The 16,451-nt window shown below is 38.5% G+C and overlaps 1 protein-coding gene across 20 annotated transcripts in view; it reads left to right on the forward strand.

Moving 5' to 3' along the window:
• Positions 1 to 16,451, forward strand: part of MAP2K5 (mitogen-activated protein kinase kinase 5) — a 275,073-nt gene that overhangs the window by 10,783 nt on the left and 247,839 nt on the right. For all 20 annotated transcript variants that reach the window (XR_014817174.1, XR_014817176.1, XR_014817175.1 and 17 more), the window contains exon 3: positions 12,730 to 12,797. Coding sequence is in view for 16 of the 20 variants with exons in the window: in XM_084978867.1 (XP_084834993.1) it covers positions 12,730 to 12,797 (68 nt within the window). In the remaining 4 variants the exon portion in view is untranslated. The remainder of the gene's footprint in view (positions 1 to 12,729; positions 12,798 to 16,451) is intronic.

Consider the following 16,451-nt stretch of genomic DNA (forward strand, 5'->3'; position numbering starts at 1 on the left):
GGGCAGGGACCGAACCCGCAACCTCATGGTTTCTAGTCGGATTCGTTAACCACTGCGCCACGACGGGAACTCCGATAAAGTGAAATTTCTTATGTATATATTCTCAGCTGCTGTTGAGACTTGTTTAGGAAGTTGTCCTATTTCTTGAAGTTGTGTGTTCTGATTGTTTTTAAGTGTGGCAAAAAAAGAAACTTATTTATACTTTCTACTTCTTGCTTTCTGGATCCCTCAAAGTGGCTCAGTGTACCTGTGCCTTATTGGCTTCTAGAGTTAGGGTTCATAGTAGTAATATGATTATTTTAGCTATTGTTTATTGATGGCCTACTTTGTACCAGGCATTGTACTGGATGGTTTACCTGGATTCTTGCTAATCTTTGCAACAGCTCTGTGAGGTAGGAAACTTATACCTATGCGGAAACTGAAGTTCAGTGATGGGAAGAGATTGCTGAAAGTGAATAGCTAGGAAGTGGTGGAGCCTATGTTCAAATGTAGTTCTCTTTGTAAAACTTGCACTCTTTATAAGCAAGTTGTATTGAAAGCCCGTTAAGTGTGTTAAGTGTGGTTTATGGGTATGACAGAATAACTGTCTTGAATAAATAAAACTTTGATCAAAGAAGTATTTATGGTAATGTATTTAACACTGAAAAGTATACTTAAACTTCTATTTTTAATGACAATACCCAAGGCATATGGAAGTTCCTAGGCCAAGATTGAGTCCAAGCTGTAGCTGCAGCTAAGGCAATGCCAGATCCTTTAACCCACTGCACCAGGCTAGGGATCAAGCCCATACCTCTGCAACAACCTGAGCTACTGTGGTCAGATTCTTAACCTATTATGCCACAGTGGGAACTTCTAGTTTAACTTTTTAGAGATCACTTTCCTTCTTTTCCCCCAACAGGGGCAACAGATCTGTACCTGTCTGCATCTGGACCAGTTTTAGGTGAAAAGAATAAGAACAAATATATACGCAGAGAAAATAATGATAGTTCTTTGTTTTTTGTGCTTAGATTATTGTGTACTCTCCATTATAGACTTAAAATCCTAGGCTAGCTTTTTCTGCTATTGTTCTAGGATGATCTTATTTTCTGTACCAAAGATCAGCATTAATAAATAAAATCTCTATAAGAAATAGTTTGAAAGATGTAGTTTATAAGCTTATGTACTAAAATTTTTGAGCTCTTTCAATGGCCTGTGTTGTTGTAGAACCACTCTTGAATACATAAACTATCAGATATTTATGGTAGTGAATTTAATACTGCAAAGTATACTGTTGCCAGATGCTGTGTTAAGAGCATTCCATGGGTTATCTCATTTAATCTAACCTTCACAAGATCCCCCAATACTAACTATACAAAAGAGGTGGTATTATATTTAGAGATATGAATTAGTCACCAAGAGAAAGGACACTGTTAGATTCACTTGCTTTAGGAGTTCCTACTGTGGTGCAGTGGATTAAGAATCTAACTACAGCAGCTCGGGTCACTGTGGAGGTGTGGGTTTGACGCCTGGCCCAGAGCAGTGGGTTAAAGGGTCTGGTTGGTGATGCTGCAATTTTGCTGTTGGCTGCAGCTGCAGGGTAAGTTGTAACTGTGGCTCAGATTCAATCCCTGGCCAAGGAACTTCCGTACGCCTCGGGTGTGGCCATAAAATTAAAAAAAGAAATTACCTGTTTTACATAAACGTAGAGAGAAAGAGTTAAGTGGAGAAGAGAGAAAAGTTTAGATAACTTTACTGATAATTCACTTTTGAGAAATTCGATCTCGTCAGTGAAACCTCTGGTCCCACAGGTGTGGTTTAGTCTCTCTGGGCACTTTACTAGAGCAGGTGACCTTATAGGCCTGCGTTCTGGTTGGTTGGGTCTGTGTTTCCATTCTTCATTAGATTTTTTTTTTTGCTTTTGAGGGCTGCATCTGCAGCATATGAAACTTCCCAGGCTAGGGGTCGAATTGTAGCTACAGCTGACAGCCTACACCACAGCCACAGCAACTCGGGATCCAAGCTGCGTCTTTGACCTACACCACAGCTCACAGCAACACGTGATCCTTAATCCACTAAGCAAGGCCAGGGATCAAACCTGCATCCTCATGGATACTAGTTGGGTTCGTTACCACTGAGCCATGATAGGACCTCCTTCATTAGGTTTTGAATGACTTGGTGACAGGGACCCTGTTTTATTTCAGTTTTGCTTTCAGTACAGTTGCCTCATGGATTCCACATCCTTCCCATTCTCAGATGCAGAATTCACAGATCTCAAGGACCAACTATATGACACTGTTTTATATAAGGGACTTGATCATCAACAGACTTTAGTATCCTATCTATGGTGGTTGGGGTGTCCTGGAACTAATCCCCCAGGGATACTGAGGGATGTGTGTACTTTGTGCCTGGTAGGAATACCTTTGTTAAATAAAATGAAATGCTATATATGTGCATGTTCAAAAGAGAATTGTAAAATGTACGTAACCTAAAGCTAAGTCAGTAATTTCCTTTTTTGGATCATTTGTGCAATTGCCCAGGCATGGGATATAGTTTGTTGATGATGGACAATTCAGGCTCCATATTCAAATTCCCTTACTTAACACAGCCCTATGTCCAGAGGCGGCAGAGGGTCTGTAGTGACTATATTCTTTCTGATTTCTATCCCTGGGGATGATGTTTCCAAGGGGATTTAGGGGTAAATGAGGGGAAGGAGGCTTACTTGTGCCAAATTTACATCTTGGGCTTATGGCCCTAAACCTTTTTCTTTTTATCACTTTTAGGTCCTTTTCTTCTCTATAGCAAGAGCACAAATGAAAGTACTACTTTTCATTTTATTTTATTTATTTATTTATTTATTTATTTATTTTTTTGTCTTATTGCTATTTCTTGGGCTGCTCCCGTGGCATATAGAGGTTCCCAGGCTAGGGGTCGAATTGGAGCTGTAGCCACCGGCCTACGCCAGAGCCACAGCAACGCAGGATCCGAGCTGCGTCTGCAACCTACACCACAGCTCACGGCAACGCCGGATCGTTAACCCACTGAGCAAGGGCAGGGACCGAACCCGCAACCTCATGGTTTCTAGTCGGATTCGTTAACCACTGCGCCACGATGGGAACTCCAGTACTACTTTTCAATATTCTGAGTTTTATTTTTATTTTTTTAGTTGAGAAAGTATAGATGATCTCTTAAAAAAAAATTTCAGGCAGTATTGTAACAAAGCAAAAAGTAAAACTCCCCATTTCCCCAATTCCCTAGTTACAATACAGTTTCTTCTGTATCTTTCCAGAAATTTTCTCATATATGATATATACTGTATTGCAACTAGTTTCCCCTGCCCCCATTTAATAGTCTGTATTGGTTCTCTTTCTAACCTCAGTGTGTACAAAATCAACTTTTCGGTCTTTTGGAAAATTACGTTATAATTAATTTTCTGGCTGTAACTTTATTCAGCCTTTTGATGGACAGTTTTAAGTTGTTACCAGTTTTTTTAGTAGTATTAGAAAAAATGCTATAGTCAACAGCATTGTCTTAACAGCTTTCCACATTGTAGAAATGTATTCGTAGGATATGTTCCTAGGATTTGGAACTACTGAGACTAAAAGTCCCCATATTTTTATTTTTAATACCTATTTCCATGTTGCTTTTTAAAAGGCAGAACCAATTTGCGCTCCTGCCAACAATGTTTGAAAATGCCCATTTCTCTCTACCCTCAACCAACTCTGTGTACTACCAGACATTTTAGTTGATGTCAATTTGATAAGTGAAAAAGATTATTATATTTTTGGTGTTTCTTCCATTATAAATGAGCTTGGACTTTTTTCATTTATATTTTGGTCATTTGTATTTAATTTCTCTGAACTATTTATCACCTTTGCCCATTTTTCTATTAGGTTGTCTTTTTTTAATTGATTTAAGAGCTTTCCAGTATTAAGAAAATTGGCCCTTTGTCTTATATGTTATAAATATTTTTGTTTAATTTATTGCTTTTCTTCCAGCTTGGTTTGGTCTTTTTCTTTTCTCTTTTTTTTTTTTTTTCCCATGGAGAAATTTAAAGTTTTTACGTGGTCAGATTTTTTGCTTTGTGACTTCTGGATTTATGTCATGTTTAAAAGGATCTTACACATTCCAGGGTATTGAAAAAGCATTCATCCACATCCTTTTTTCTTTCTACTCTAATAGAGTTAAGAACACACACATTCAGCATGCACATGAATATGTACATTTGTATGTCTACTTATGTGGCTTTTTTTTTTCCAAAATAGCATGCAATTTTATTACAAAGGCAAAAGGTTTTTTTTTTTTTTTTTAAATTCGTGACCCTCTTCAGTTTATTTTGGTGAGAGGAGGAGTCAGGTGGGGATACAACTTTATTTTTCAAGCAGAAAGACAGTTGACTCCACACCAGTTTTTTGTCATCTCCTCAGTGTGAGAACACTTCTGAGATTCCATATCCATAAAAAATCTTGTGTGTGTGCATGTGTGGGCCCTACATATGCTAAGGAGCTTGGCATTTATATAGGCCCAAAGACCCCTGCTGATTTTCACAGTTTCATTAACAGATTAATGTGATGAGTGCACCAGCACATGAGGTGATGGAAATCCACCGTGCCCACTAATGAGTTTCCTGTGCATATCTGTTACTTGTGTTCCTCTCCCTGGATTTTTTCTAAACAAGTTATTGCCGTAAAATGACTGTTGGGCCGATGTTGCTGGAGAGTAAAATCTCACTGGTGCTTTGAAAGATGCATCCTAAGTCTCTGTGGACAAATGCTGACTTATAAATATCATATGGCCCCACTTTTCCATGATACTCTGACTTCACATATGCTGGTCTGTAGCCCTCATAAGTATCTTCACACTTGTCAAGCCATGTGTTTGAGTTTGGGTTCAGAAAATATGACTATAGGATAAATCTTTATTGTATTTATGTTTTTTTTCAACAATGACCATTTTGTACTGACTTATTGAATACAATCCTTTTCTTATTGTTTCATGACTTTCTGGAAAAATTTTGTGAAAAAAATTAAGTTTTATTTTCTTATAGTATATGAAAAAGATAACAGGTTGCTGTAAGCAAGCCTGGGTAGGTTAATGCAAAATTGAGTTCACAACAGATGTGCACTGAGTCTATGAATCATGTAAGACTTAATTGTGTATCCTTGAATTTGAGACAATTTGAAGAGAGCTTTAACTTATTGAAATTTAGTTTTGTAGTATTGATGCAAAAAGTCCAAATCATTTTTAGTCTTATGGAAGTAGTTATTAGTAGTAGGTATCATACTCTTGTTAGTTATTATTAGTTGTAGGTAATAGTAGTTTGGCTATTTTTACCTGAGAACTAAGAAGTCAGAGTCCTTGACCCAAGGACCAGGCTAGTTGTTTCCTGAGGGCAGTAGATAGTGCTGCTCATTTTTTAATTCCGAGAAATTCAGTGTAGTACCTGACACATAGTAGACTCTCAGTATGTGTTTCTAGAATGCACGGAAGATTAAAGGAGTGAAGTAATAAGGACACGCCTTCTGTATCTTATCCATCAACAAACCTAGTTAGCTCTGCCTTTAAAATATACCCAGCATGTGATGACTGCTCCAAACCTCAACCTGGTTTAGGCCATCGTCATCTCTTACCCAAACTAGAACAGTGGTCCCCTAACTAGTCTCCCTGTTTCTGCTTTGCCTCCGCATAGCTTCTTCACATGACAACCAAAGCGATCCTTTTAGAAGTTAATTGAGATCACTACACTCACAAATCTCCAATGGTTTCCATCTCTTTCAGGATTAAAAGCCCAGTCTGTACCATGCCCCACAAGGTCCTGGGCAGACCCCCAACTCTGCTACCGTTTCTTCTCTAAACTTGTCTCTCTTGCCCATCTCATTCTCGGTCTCTTCCAGCTGCTTTGGCTTTCTTCCCATCTGTGGAGCTTGCCAGGTATTTTTTTTGCCTCAGGGCCTGGAATATTCTTTTCCCAGATATCTGTATGGCTCACTTCCTCATCCCTTTCAGTCTCTCTCAACTAGAGTGTAAACTGCCTGAGGGCAGGGGTTTTCCTTTTTTCACTGTTACTATCCCCAATGCCCAGAACATTGCCTGCTACATAGTGGGTACTATATTTTTTTGGGAAGAGAAAGGAAGCAAAGAAGTAATGAAGGAATTAGGAGATGGGAGGTATGGATTTAAATTAAAACTCAAAAATACTGGAGTTCCTCGGCGGCACAGTGGGTTAAGGACCTGGCGTTTTCACTGCGGCGGCTCTGGTTGTGGCATGGGTTCAATCCCTGGCCTGAAACTTCCACACACCACAGGCGTGGACAGAACAAATAAGAAACAAACAAACAAAAAACCCCTTAAGGATATGAAGATTTACCTGTAGAAACTATGGCCTCTAGGACTGTATCTTTGATTCCACACCTGAGAAGGGTTCTAAACTTGACAACTTTTCGGGCAGTTTCCTATTGATGTCTTTCTGACTTCTACAATTATGTTTTCATTTCTTTCCTCTTGCCTTAGAAAAATGCCTTTGTTGTAGTTCTAATTGAGACTTACCTGGAATTGAAGTAATATGACAAATGACATATAAAAAACCTTTCTATTGCTCTTGGTAGGAGCTAGATTGTTTCTCTTGAAAGCCTACCTGAGCCCTGGTGCTGCAGTGGGTGGTTTGTCTGAAAGCTCCCCAGAGTCTGCTATTTGTCAGCTGTTTACTCACTAGGCACTCTGCTTGCAGTTCTGACCGCCCCTTACCTGAGGCTGCCTCTCTTCTATTGGGCCTTTATGTTCCTCCTCTTGGTTTCTCTTTTGGATTTTGTGTTGCTTCAAATAAAATCACTAAAACATATGGCCTGTTATGATTCTCTTTTCCCACACTCTGCCATTTTGTATATTTGTGACACACTGCAGATTTTGTGAAGATTGCTTCATAATATTTGTTTACCATCTGCTGCACTCTATTTGGTATCTTGCTAGGATTTTTTCCTCCATTTTAAGTGACATTAACAAAATCCAGCCAGTACATAGACTTTCTGGTTCTACTTTTGCTTCCCTAATGTGCTGGAAAATCATATTACTATGCTCCAGGCCACCAGAGAAGCCTGGAATTCTCATTGTGAACCAGTGTATCACAGCTCTTCCCCTCTCTCCCTCTCCCCCTTTTTGGTCATATCTAGTAATGCTTTTTTGGTCAGATGGCAAAGAACCTCCATGTGTAAGACTAAAGAGGTCAAAATGTTTTTTTCTACTTCTCTCCACTTAGTGCCATGGCTTTCTGGTATTTCTCAGCATATTTATACCTTTGAAACTCTTTGCGCCATTTTAATAAGTTTTTATGATTTGTGGTTCCAGTTAGTATACTTTTTATACCTAATCCAGTTTGATCGGCCCAGCCATAGCCTCTGTTAGATGGGCTGGCTGTGTTTGTCCAGCTTTTCATTCAGAAAAAGTATTTTAAGTTATTGTCCCATTAAATTGCTTGGTATGTGTTTCTACTTTCTTTCTCTTCACTAATTCTCATTCCTGTCAATTCTTTGTCTTTATTTAAATTTTTTTCCACCTTTATTGAGATGTAATTGATGTATAACATTGTGTAAGTTTAAGGTTGATTTGATAGTTATATATTGCAAAATGATTACCACCATGGTGTTACCTAACATGGCCATCCTGACACATAATTACCATTTCTTTTTTTGTGGTGAGAACATGTAAGATCTATTCTTTTAGCAATGTTCAAATATATAATACAGTATTACTAGCTATAATCAGCCACCATACTGTACATTGGATCCTCAGACCTTGTTAATTGTATAACTGAAAGTTTATATACTTTGACAGATTTTTTCCCCATTTCCCCACCCTCCAGCCCTGGAAATCTCTAGTCTGTTTCTCTGAGTTTGGATTTTTTTAGGTTCTACATATAAATGATAATCATACAGTATTTGTCTTTCTCTTATTTCACTTAGCATTATACCCTTAAGGATCATTCATGTTGTCGCAAATGGCAGGCTGCCCATCTTTTTCATGGCTGAGTGATATTCTTCTCAGTGTGTATGTGTATGTGTGTGTGTGTGTGTGTGTGTGTTTGATATCTTCTTTATCCATTCATCCATTGATGGACACTTAGGTTGTTTACACACCTTGGCTGTTGTGAATAAATGATGCAATGAACATTGGACTGCAGGTAGTTCTGTGAGAATCTGATTTCAGTTCCTTTGGATATAGCTGCAGGAGTACAATTGATGGATCAAATGGTAGCTGTGGTTTTAATTTTTTGAGGCACTACATACTGTTCTCCATGGTGGTTGTGTCAATCTACATTCTCACCTATAGTACACAAAGGTTCCCCTTTCCCCATATCCTTACCAACACTTGTTATCGCTTGTCTTTTTTTTTTTTTTTTTTCCAGGGCTGTACCCATGGCATATGGAGGTTCCCAGGCTAGGGGTCCAATTGGAGCTACAGCTGGTGGCCTGTGCCACAGACACAGCGGTGCAGAATCCGAGCTCTTTCTGCAACCTACACCACAGCTCATGGCAACGCTGGCTCCTTAGCCCACTGAGCGAGGCCAGGGATTGAACCCACATCCTCATGCATACTAGTCGTATTTGTTTCTGCTAAGCCACGACAGGAACTCCTCTTGTCTTTTTGATGATAGCCATGTAACAGGTGTGAGGTGATACCTCACTGGGGTTTTGATTTGTGTTTCCCTGATGATTGGGAGATGTGGAGCACCTTGTTGTGTACCTGTTGGTCTTTTTTATGTTTTCCTTGAAATTCTTCATCTTTGGAGAGAAGCGTATTCTCATTTTAAACATCCACGTTTGCTCTTAGGTTGCCACTAGGGTGTCTGATGACTTCGATTTTTGCCTTTGGGCTAGAATCATTAGTTTTCTCTCATGTGTAATTACTTTCCCAACTCATTCTCCTTTCAGACAGGAACAAGGAGTCTTCGTTAAAACTACTAATTACAAATATTAAAGAGTGAAGCAGATAGTCCTCCAAAGAGCAATCTGTAAGGGAAAGCAGTACCTGCATAAAATGGAGTCTCTTAGTAATCCATAAAAGCTCTCAATCATTGTGTTACGTAAACCTGATTTTATCCTCAGGCTTTATTAGCATGGCTCCTTCAACTTACTTTGTCTCCTTAGGGGACAGCTCCAACACTTTAGGTTTGCATCTAAAGCTATTTTGGCCCTTTGTCCTCAGTTTTTGGTCCACTTAAAGCAAAGTCCGCTTTAGTGTTTCTAGCTGCTTTCTGTGGAACTGCTATGTAAGAGATTGTTCTGAACTTGCCTCACAGGTTTTTGCTGCAGTAATCCCTCAGAGATTTTGTAGAATTTTAGAATTCCAGAGTCTTTTGTTTTAAGTAGCCTTAAAGGTTCAAGCTCTGAGAACTCTTTGTTGTTATTGTTACTGATTTAGAGAGACTGTGTTTAAATGACTTTTTTTTTTTTTCCTGAAATCTGTGCCTTCTCTACAAATTGTAAAAAGGTTTTTCACCTGTTTTGTTAAACTCCAAGCACTTCTTCATTCCATGGGAATAGTGCTTTATTGAGATCTTGTGTATGTTGGAATTTGAATGTAGTCTATCCCTTTGTAGCCATCATCTCTATAGTTCTGGTGTAGAGATGAGGTTTACAAAAAGTTACTTTGTTCAGGCTGAAAATTTTACCAAGTTCAGGACTTTATCAGGAGCAAATCATTTTAGTCCACATACAGACTGAAAATTTGACTTGCATTTATTTATTTATTTATTTATTTATTTTTGTCTTTTTAGGGCCACACCTGCGGCATATGGAGGTTCCCAGGCTAGGGGTCAAATTGGAGCTACAGCTGCCAGCCTATGCCATAGCCACAGCAATGCCAGATCCAATCCTTGTCTGTGACCTGTACCACAGCTCACAGCAACACTGGATCCTTAACCCCCTGAGTGAGGCCAGGGATCAAACCTGCATCCTCATGGATCCTAGTTGGGTTTGTTAATCATTGAGGCATAATGGGAACTCCTTGACCTGCTTTTAAAACAAAAAGTGTACAGTGCTTTCATGTGTAGTAATATGTAGCATATCCTTTACACAGTGTCTGTTTTTTCCCTTTGTTTCCTTCATTTGTATGACAACTTTGACTTAACCTTGAAAATTCTAGTTTCTGGAGCCTACGTAGAAACTCCTTCTGTTTCCAAAATTAAAATGGCATTTATTTCCCAGTTTGGCTCTGTAGAATCTGTAGCTTAAAAAAAAAAAAAAAAAAAGAGGGACGGAAAACGCTAGATTTCTCTATAGTTCTTTATAGATGTAACCTCCTTAGGAATGTACCTTCTTTGTTACTAAAAGTGACCACCTTTTATACTGAAAATAGGCAGCTCCTGGTAGTAAAAGCAGTAGTGACTGTGATGGCTCCTAACTATGTAGATATTCAGATACTGATTTGTATTGAGTTGGAGAACTCTGCTGGAGTGAACCTGTATCTAAGATCCAGGAGCAATTGCTTTGGAGAGAAAACCCCAGTGAGAGCTGTTGACTTGGTCACCGAGCAGGACAGGCTCAAGTGCTGGTTTCCCTCATGCTGTCAGATTGCTCTTGGCTGAGCAACAGAGAGAAAAAGAAGGTAACTTTTTCTCTGAAAAAGACTAATTAGAGAATATAAGCTCCCCCCTAAGGTTCCCATGACTTGGTCACCAAACAGGGATATCTGTGGCTGAATAAGAGGAAGGACCTGCTGAGGTGTGGTGGGCTGAGAGCCAGGTGCTGAACTTAGCTCCACTTGTATTTTTAATCACGTATCCTCAGAGAATGTCATGCTAGCTTATTCTCTTTATGATGAGAGATTTCTTTTTCTCCAGGCCTGGGATCAGGTTTTCTGAATCTGATCAAATCATCAATTAGATGCCCAAGTGTGATACCCCAAAATAATAACACGGTTCAACAAGTTACCAGAGCTGAGGCGCCCAGATGAGAGCATCCCTTCCAAGTTGTCCACCTGCGAGGCTGTGTACATCTTCCAAGAATGCTGTTTTTGGCATTTTTCTTTCTATTATACATTTAGAATCTACCACATAGCATTCTTCTCTTGATAGATATTTATCTTATTTATTTATTTATCTATTTATCTTTCTAGGCCCGCACCCACAGTATATGGAAGTTCCCAGGCCATGGGCTGAATTGGAGCTGCAGCTGTTGGCCTATGCCTTAGCCACAGCAATGTGAGATTTGAGCTGTGTCTGTGACCTACACCATATCTCACAGCAATGCCGCCAGATCCTTGACCCACTGAACGAGGCCAGGGATCAAACCTGAGTAGTCTTGGAAACTAATTGGGTTCTTTACCACTGAGCCACAACAGGAACTCCTATCTTCATCTTTAAAAGGATGAAGTCACTAACTAAATATTTAAAATAGCCAAAAGTCATTCTGGGTCTTACCTGGTAGGTAGTATAGATGAGAGAGTGGTCTGATGGGGAGTTCCACTTGGGGCTAAAGATGAGATCTGATATTTTCACTTGGTTAATCTTCAGGTTCTTAAAGCAGTTTTGAAGAGGTATTTTGAAACTATTTTGGATAAGAGAAGAATCAATGAAATAAGTACATTGTTTCTGAATGTGGCTCCTTTGATGATCCACTTACTCAAATATATCTGTTTTGGTTAAGTATTTTGTGAAGTCTTATTATCCTCTAGTTTTAAGACCCTTAAATTATTTCACAATAGCACAAATCAGCATTTGAAGCTAACTATGGTCAGAGAGTACCCAATACAAAGGAAACAGTTCAGAAAGAGAGAGCTACAAGATCAAGTGGGTTATGAGGAGAACTACATTAAAGTTGTTTTGCAAGTTCACCTTACACTAGGTCTCAGTTTTGTAAAAAGGGAATGATAATAACCAAGTCATTTTGTCCATATTGTAGGATTGTCGTGAGGTATTTTTTAATGGAGCATGACTTATAGTGCCTTATGTATAGCAGTGTTCAGTAAATGTTAGCCATTTTTATTATGTTGTTTCTTTTTTTTCTTTTTTCTATTTTTCTTTTTAGGGCCTCACTTGAGGCACATGGAGGTTCCCAGGCTAGGGATCAAGTCGAAGCTACAGCTGCCGGCCTGCATCACAGCCACAGCAACGCGGGATCTGAGCCTCATCTGCAAACTACACCCCAGCTCACGGCAACACCAGATCCTTAACCAGTTGAGCGAGGCCAGGGATCAAACATGCAACCTCATGGTTCCTGGTTGGATTTGTTTCTGCTTCTCCACAATGGGAACTCCTGAAAATGTGTTCTTTCTTTCTTTCTTTTTTTTTTCTTCCATTTTTATTATGTTATTATGACATGGTATTGCCTGGGAAAGAGGAAGAATTGAGAAGTAGAGGGATGGGGTGCCGTGTGGAAAAGGAAAAAGTACTAACAGTTACTTTTCTATTAGATTTTCTATTAGACTGGCTTTTCTTTAGTTTTTAAAGTTCTCCAAACCAAACCTGTTCAGTCATACTCCAGTGACATTTACTTTAACTTAGATACATGTCATGAATGACATGAGTAATATTTTAATTTTCAGCTGTTCCTAAAGTTTTTAGTTCTTTATTGAGATTCTGGTTATATTCTGAACAACAAAACAAAGCAAACCAATAACCTCAGGATCCCCAAAATATGGTGTTGAGGATTTGTATATCAAATTATACAAACCAATTGTATTATGTTCCTAGCTTACATGGTTTTTGTATATTAAAAATGTGTAAATCTTATCACTTGCATTATGTTGCTTTTTAAACAGATGAAGATGAAGATGGTGATCGAATTACAGTGAGAAGTGATGAAGAAATGAAGGCAATGTTGTCATATGTAAGTATATTACAAAAGAGGACTCTTAAATGTTAATGTAATTGAGGATGTTGTTTCTTGGCATAATGAAGATATAAGAGTAAATCACGATTGCTGTAACATTTTTCTATATAATATATAAGGTTTTTAAAGATTTCCTTATGTGAAAGTTAAGAGCATTCTTTTCAAAAGACACTTACTGATCATATCATGAACATTAAGAATAATGCATCTTAATGACTTTTGCATTAGGTATGGTGCAGACTAAATGGACTATCAATTTCCTGTATTTTTTATGCAGTACTTAAAGTAACGGCTCATTAAAAATGAACCCCTGGGCTCTAAAAAATTTTTCAAAATCTACTTTCAACTGGAGATCTCTTTCACCCTTCCAAACAGACTATAGTTATAATGTAGCTGCAGGCTTAATATGGATACATGATTTAAAGATGTACCCTCAGTCGTTTTATGCACTAACCAACCCCTTATCCCCACCCCAAAATGAACTACAGGGTTACTTACTGAATCTAAGTGATTGGAATATGTCCTGACTTTTCTTTTGTGTTTCAAATTTCAGCAAAATTTTGCATTAACATTTGTCTGAGGAATAAAGTAGAAAAACAGAAAAAGAGGATTCATTTCTAAAAACTTCAATACTAAGCTTGAAAAATTCAGCTGCAATGAAGAGACAAAGCTTCCCTGAGCCCTGATTTGTTGTTTTCTCTTATTTCATTTTACTTTCTCTTATTTTGTTTTATCTGAGTTTGCAGTCTGTGTACAGAACCTTCCCTCATGGTCTGGTGGAAAGAGTATAGAACTGGCAGTTAGGAGACCACTGCTGTCCTCTGGCTTCCTGGCCTTAGGCAAAACACTTAACCTTTCTGTGCTGTAGTCGCCTCATCTGTCAATTGTGGATTATAATACTTGTCCTTTCTACTGCACAAGGTCATTGTAATGATCAGATGGGGTAATAGATGTTAAAGCCCTTTGAAAAGTTAAAAGTTCTATACAAATGCAAAGTGGTTTTATGGTGGAAATGATGGAATCTGGGCTCTTGCTTTTCAGTGAGACTCTAATCTTAGCCACAGTTAGGTTGTAGGTTTTTTGATAGACCTCAACTTTAACCAGGATATTGTTTCATTGTTATGAAAACTGTAAAATATCTGTATGGGTTTCTGCCAATAGTTTTAATTTAGGGTAAGAGGAAAGAGAACAAGAAGGATGGCATGATTAACAGAGCATTGCATTCAGACCAGCACAGAGTTGGAAAGTCAATTTCCCATTGACTTCCCATTAACTTATTTGAGAGTCTTTGTGCCCTGAGAATTTAGAGCAGGGCTCATCAGTACCTTGAAAGGCAGAGTAGGATTGTCTGCTGAAAGATCTAGCACTAGTATTGATAGATTGGCTAGCTCCCCTGAGAGTGTGACATGGTTATTTTCAGAAAACACACACACACACACACACACACATGGGTTCTAGTGTTTTCATATACATCCAGTGCAGAAGGTACATTACTGACCTCTGTACTTTTATTATGTCTCTGTCATAACCACGTACAAAAGTGTGTTTTCAAAAAATGTACTTTTGGGAAGATCTAACAAATCGTGCTCTTTGAGAAATGGTACTGCATATGATCATAGTGATAACAGTCTTGTCCATTTGTAAGTGCCCACTGTATACTAGATTCTCAAGATATTTAATTTTCCTTGGTTTTAATAATCACTCTGTGAAGTAGATATTATCATCTGTGGCTTTCAGATGAGGACACTGGTTAAGAGATATGCCAAGGTCTTATGAATGTGAATATGGAATAAGTTCAGCTTCTCCTGTGCTAAAGCCCATGCTTCTTCACTGTTTTACTCTTTTTCTCTCTCATCCACCTTCTTGCACATTAGTACTGGGATCTTTCTATGTATTAAAAAACACAGTTCAACTGATTAAATTTTAAAGACCTTATTGGCTTTATTCAGTGATTCATGAATTGGGCAGCATTCCACCTAGCAGATAGACGGGCACTATAAGGGCTTTTATAGGTGAGAGGCAGGACAAGGAAGATATTTCAGCAAAGAGCTGATGGTTTCAGGCAAAGTCACCTTTGGGAGACAGGAGGGGTCTAACAGTGGCTTACCTCACTAGTGCTGACCAGGAAGTTTCAGTCTTAGTGATTAAGATGATATTCCTGGAGTTCCCGTTGTGGCGCAGTGGTTAACGAATCCGACTAGGAACCATGAGGTTGCGGGTTCGATCCCTGCCCTATGCTCAGTGGGTTAACGATCCGGCGTTGCCGTGAGCTGTGGTGTAGGTTGCAGACGCGGCTCGGATCCCGCGTTGCTGTGGCTCTGGTGTAGGCCGGTGGCTACAGCTCCGATTCAACCCCTAGCCTGGGAACCTCCATATGCCGCGGGAGTGGTCCAAGAAATAGCAACAACAACAACAACAACAACAACAACAAAAAAAAAAAAAAAAAAAAAAAGATAAAAGAAAGATGATATTCCTGGGAAAGGCTAAAACTATTTAGGTTAGCTATTTTAAGTCTTAGTTTGGTGAATTGGGCTTAGCATGGGTGACTCCATCTTGGGCCTGTTGTCTGTTTTTGAACATATGTCATCACCATTATTACCCTCTGAATGATTCGTGTTTATGTACTATTTTAGTTGAGATATATCTATAGCATATGTTCCTTATGACTTATGCTTATTTTCTAAAATGCAGTGTTTTATTTTTGCATTACTGTAACATATTAGGGTTATGTTATTGTCCTTAAACTTAGAAGTCCCTGAGATTTCTTGAGAGCCATTTTTTAGTTTGTAGAGAGCTCATCTAGCTTATTGATCTGCAAATATTTGGATTTCATGAACTAATCTTTCACTTTTGAGAGACGTAGATAACTTAATTATGCCAAATAAAAATATTAATACAATAGATAATGTTATCAACTGTTAACCATTTTTATTAAGGAAAAATAGTGGGAGTCATTTAAAGATTCAAACAGTAGGCAGTACATAATCTCAAAAGTAAAGATGGTCATTAACACGAGTAAATTTAGTTTTATGTGAAACTCACATTTTTCTTATTTTTGTAAATTTGTTATGGATGGTGGAAACCTTTTTTCTTATGAATTGGCAGTGGTCCATAGAATGGTGTCTTAATGATTAAGTCCAGGTATTTTCATTAATTCACTTAATATTTATAGATGAGTACCTAAGGCACCAAGGTAGAGCTCAACTCTCCTAATTCTGAGTATTGAATCAAATGATTTTATAATGAAAATGAAAGTATCTCTGAGAGAAACAAGTTCTAAGTTATTTAAAATGTACATGGATTTCCTTTTCCCCTTATCTCTCCCTCTCTCTCTTTCTTTTTTTTTTTTCTTTTCCTTTTTTTTTTTTTCCCCCATTGCTGGTTGTTGGCTGCATCTGTAGCATATGGACATTCCTGGGTCAGGAATGGAAATCTGAGCTGCAGTTGCCACCTGTGCCACAGCTGCAGCAATACTAGATCCTTAACCCACTGTGCTACAGTGGGAACTCCTCCTATCTCTTGAGGCAGCCCCTATCATCAAGTACTATGTAGAGTGAGGCTCTCAGTAAACAATTCAGAAGTAAAGAGTAGGGCAATCTCTGTCTCAAAAAGCACAAAGATCAGCCTGCTCTCATTTGCTGTCTTGGTTCT

Source organism: Sus scrofa, chromosome 1 (assembly GCF_054392235.1).
Source record: "Sus scrofa isolate SSC_HxYL_T2T_F1_AM1 chromosome 1, Sscrofa_HxYL_maternal_Yorkshire_Landrace_v2.0, whole genome shotgun sequence".
Taxonomy (NCBI): Eukaryota; Metazoa; Chordata; class Mammalia; order Artiodactyla; family Suidae; genus Sus; species Sus scrofa.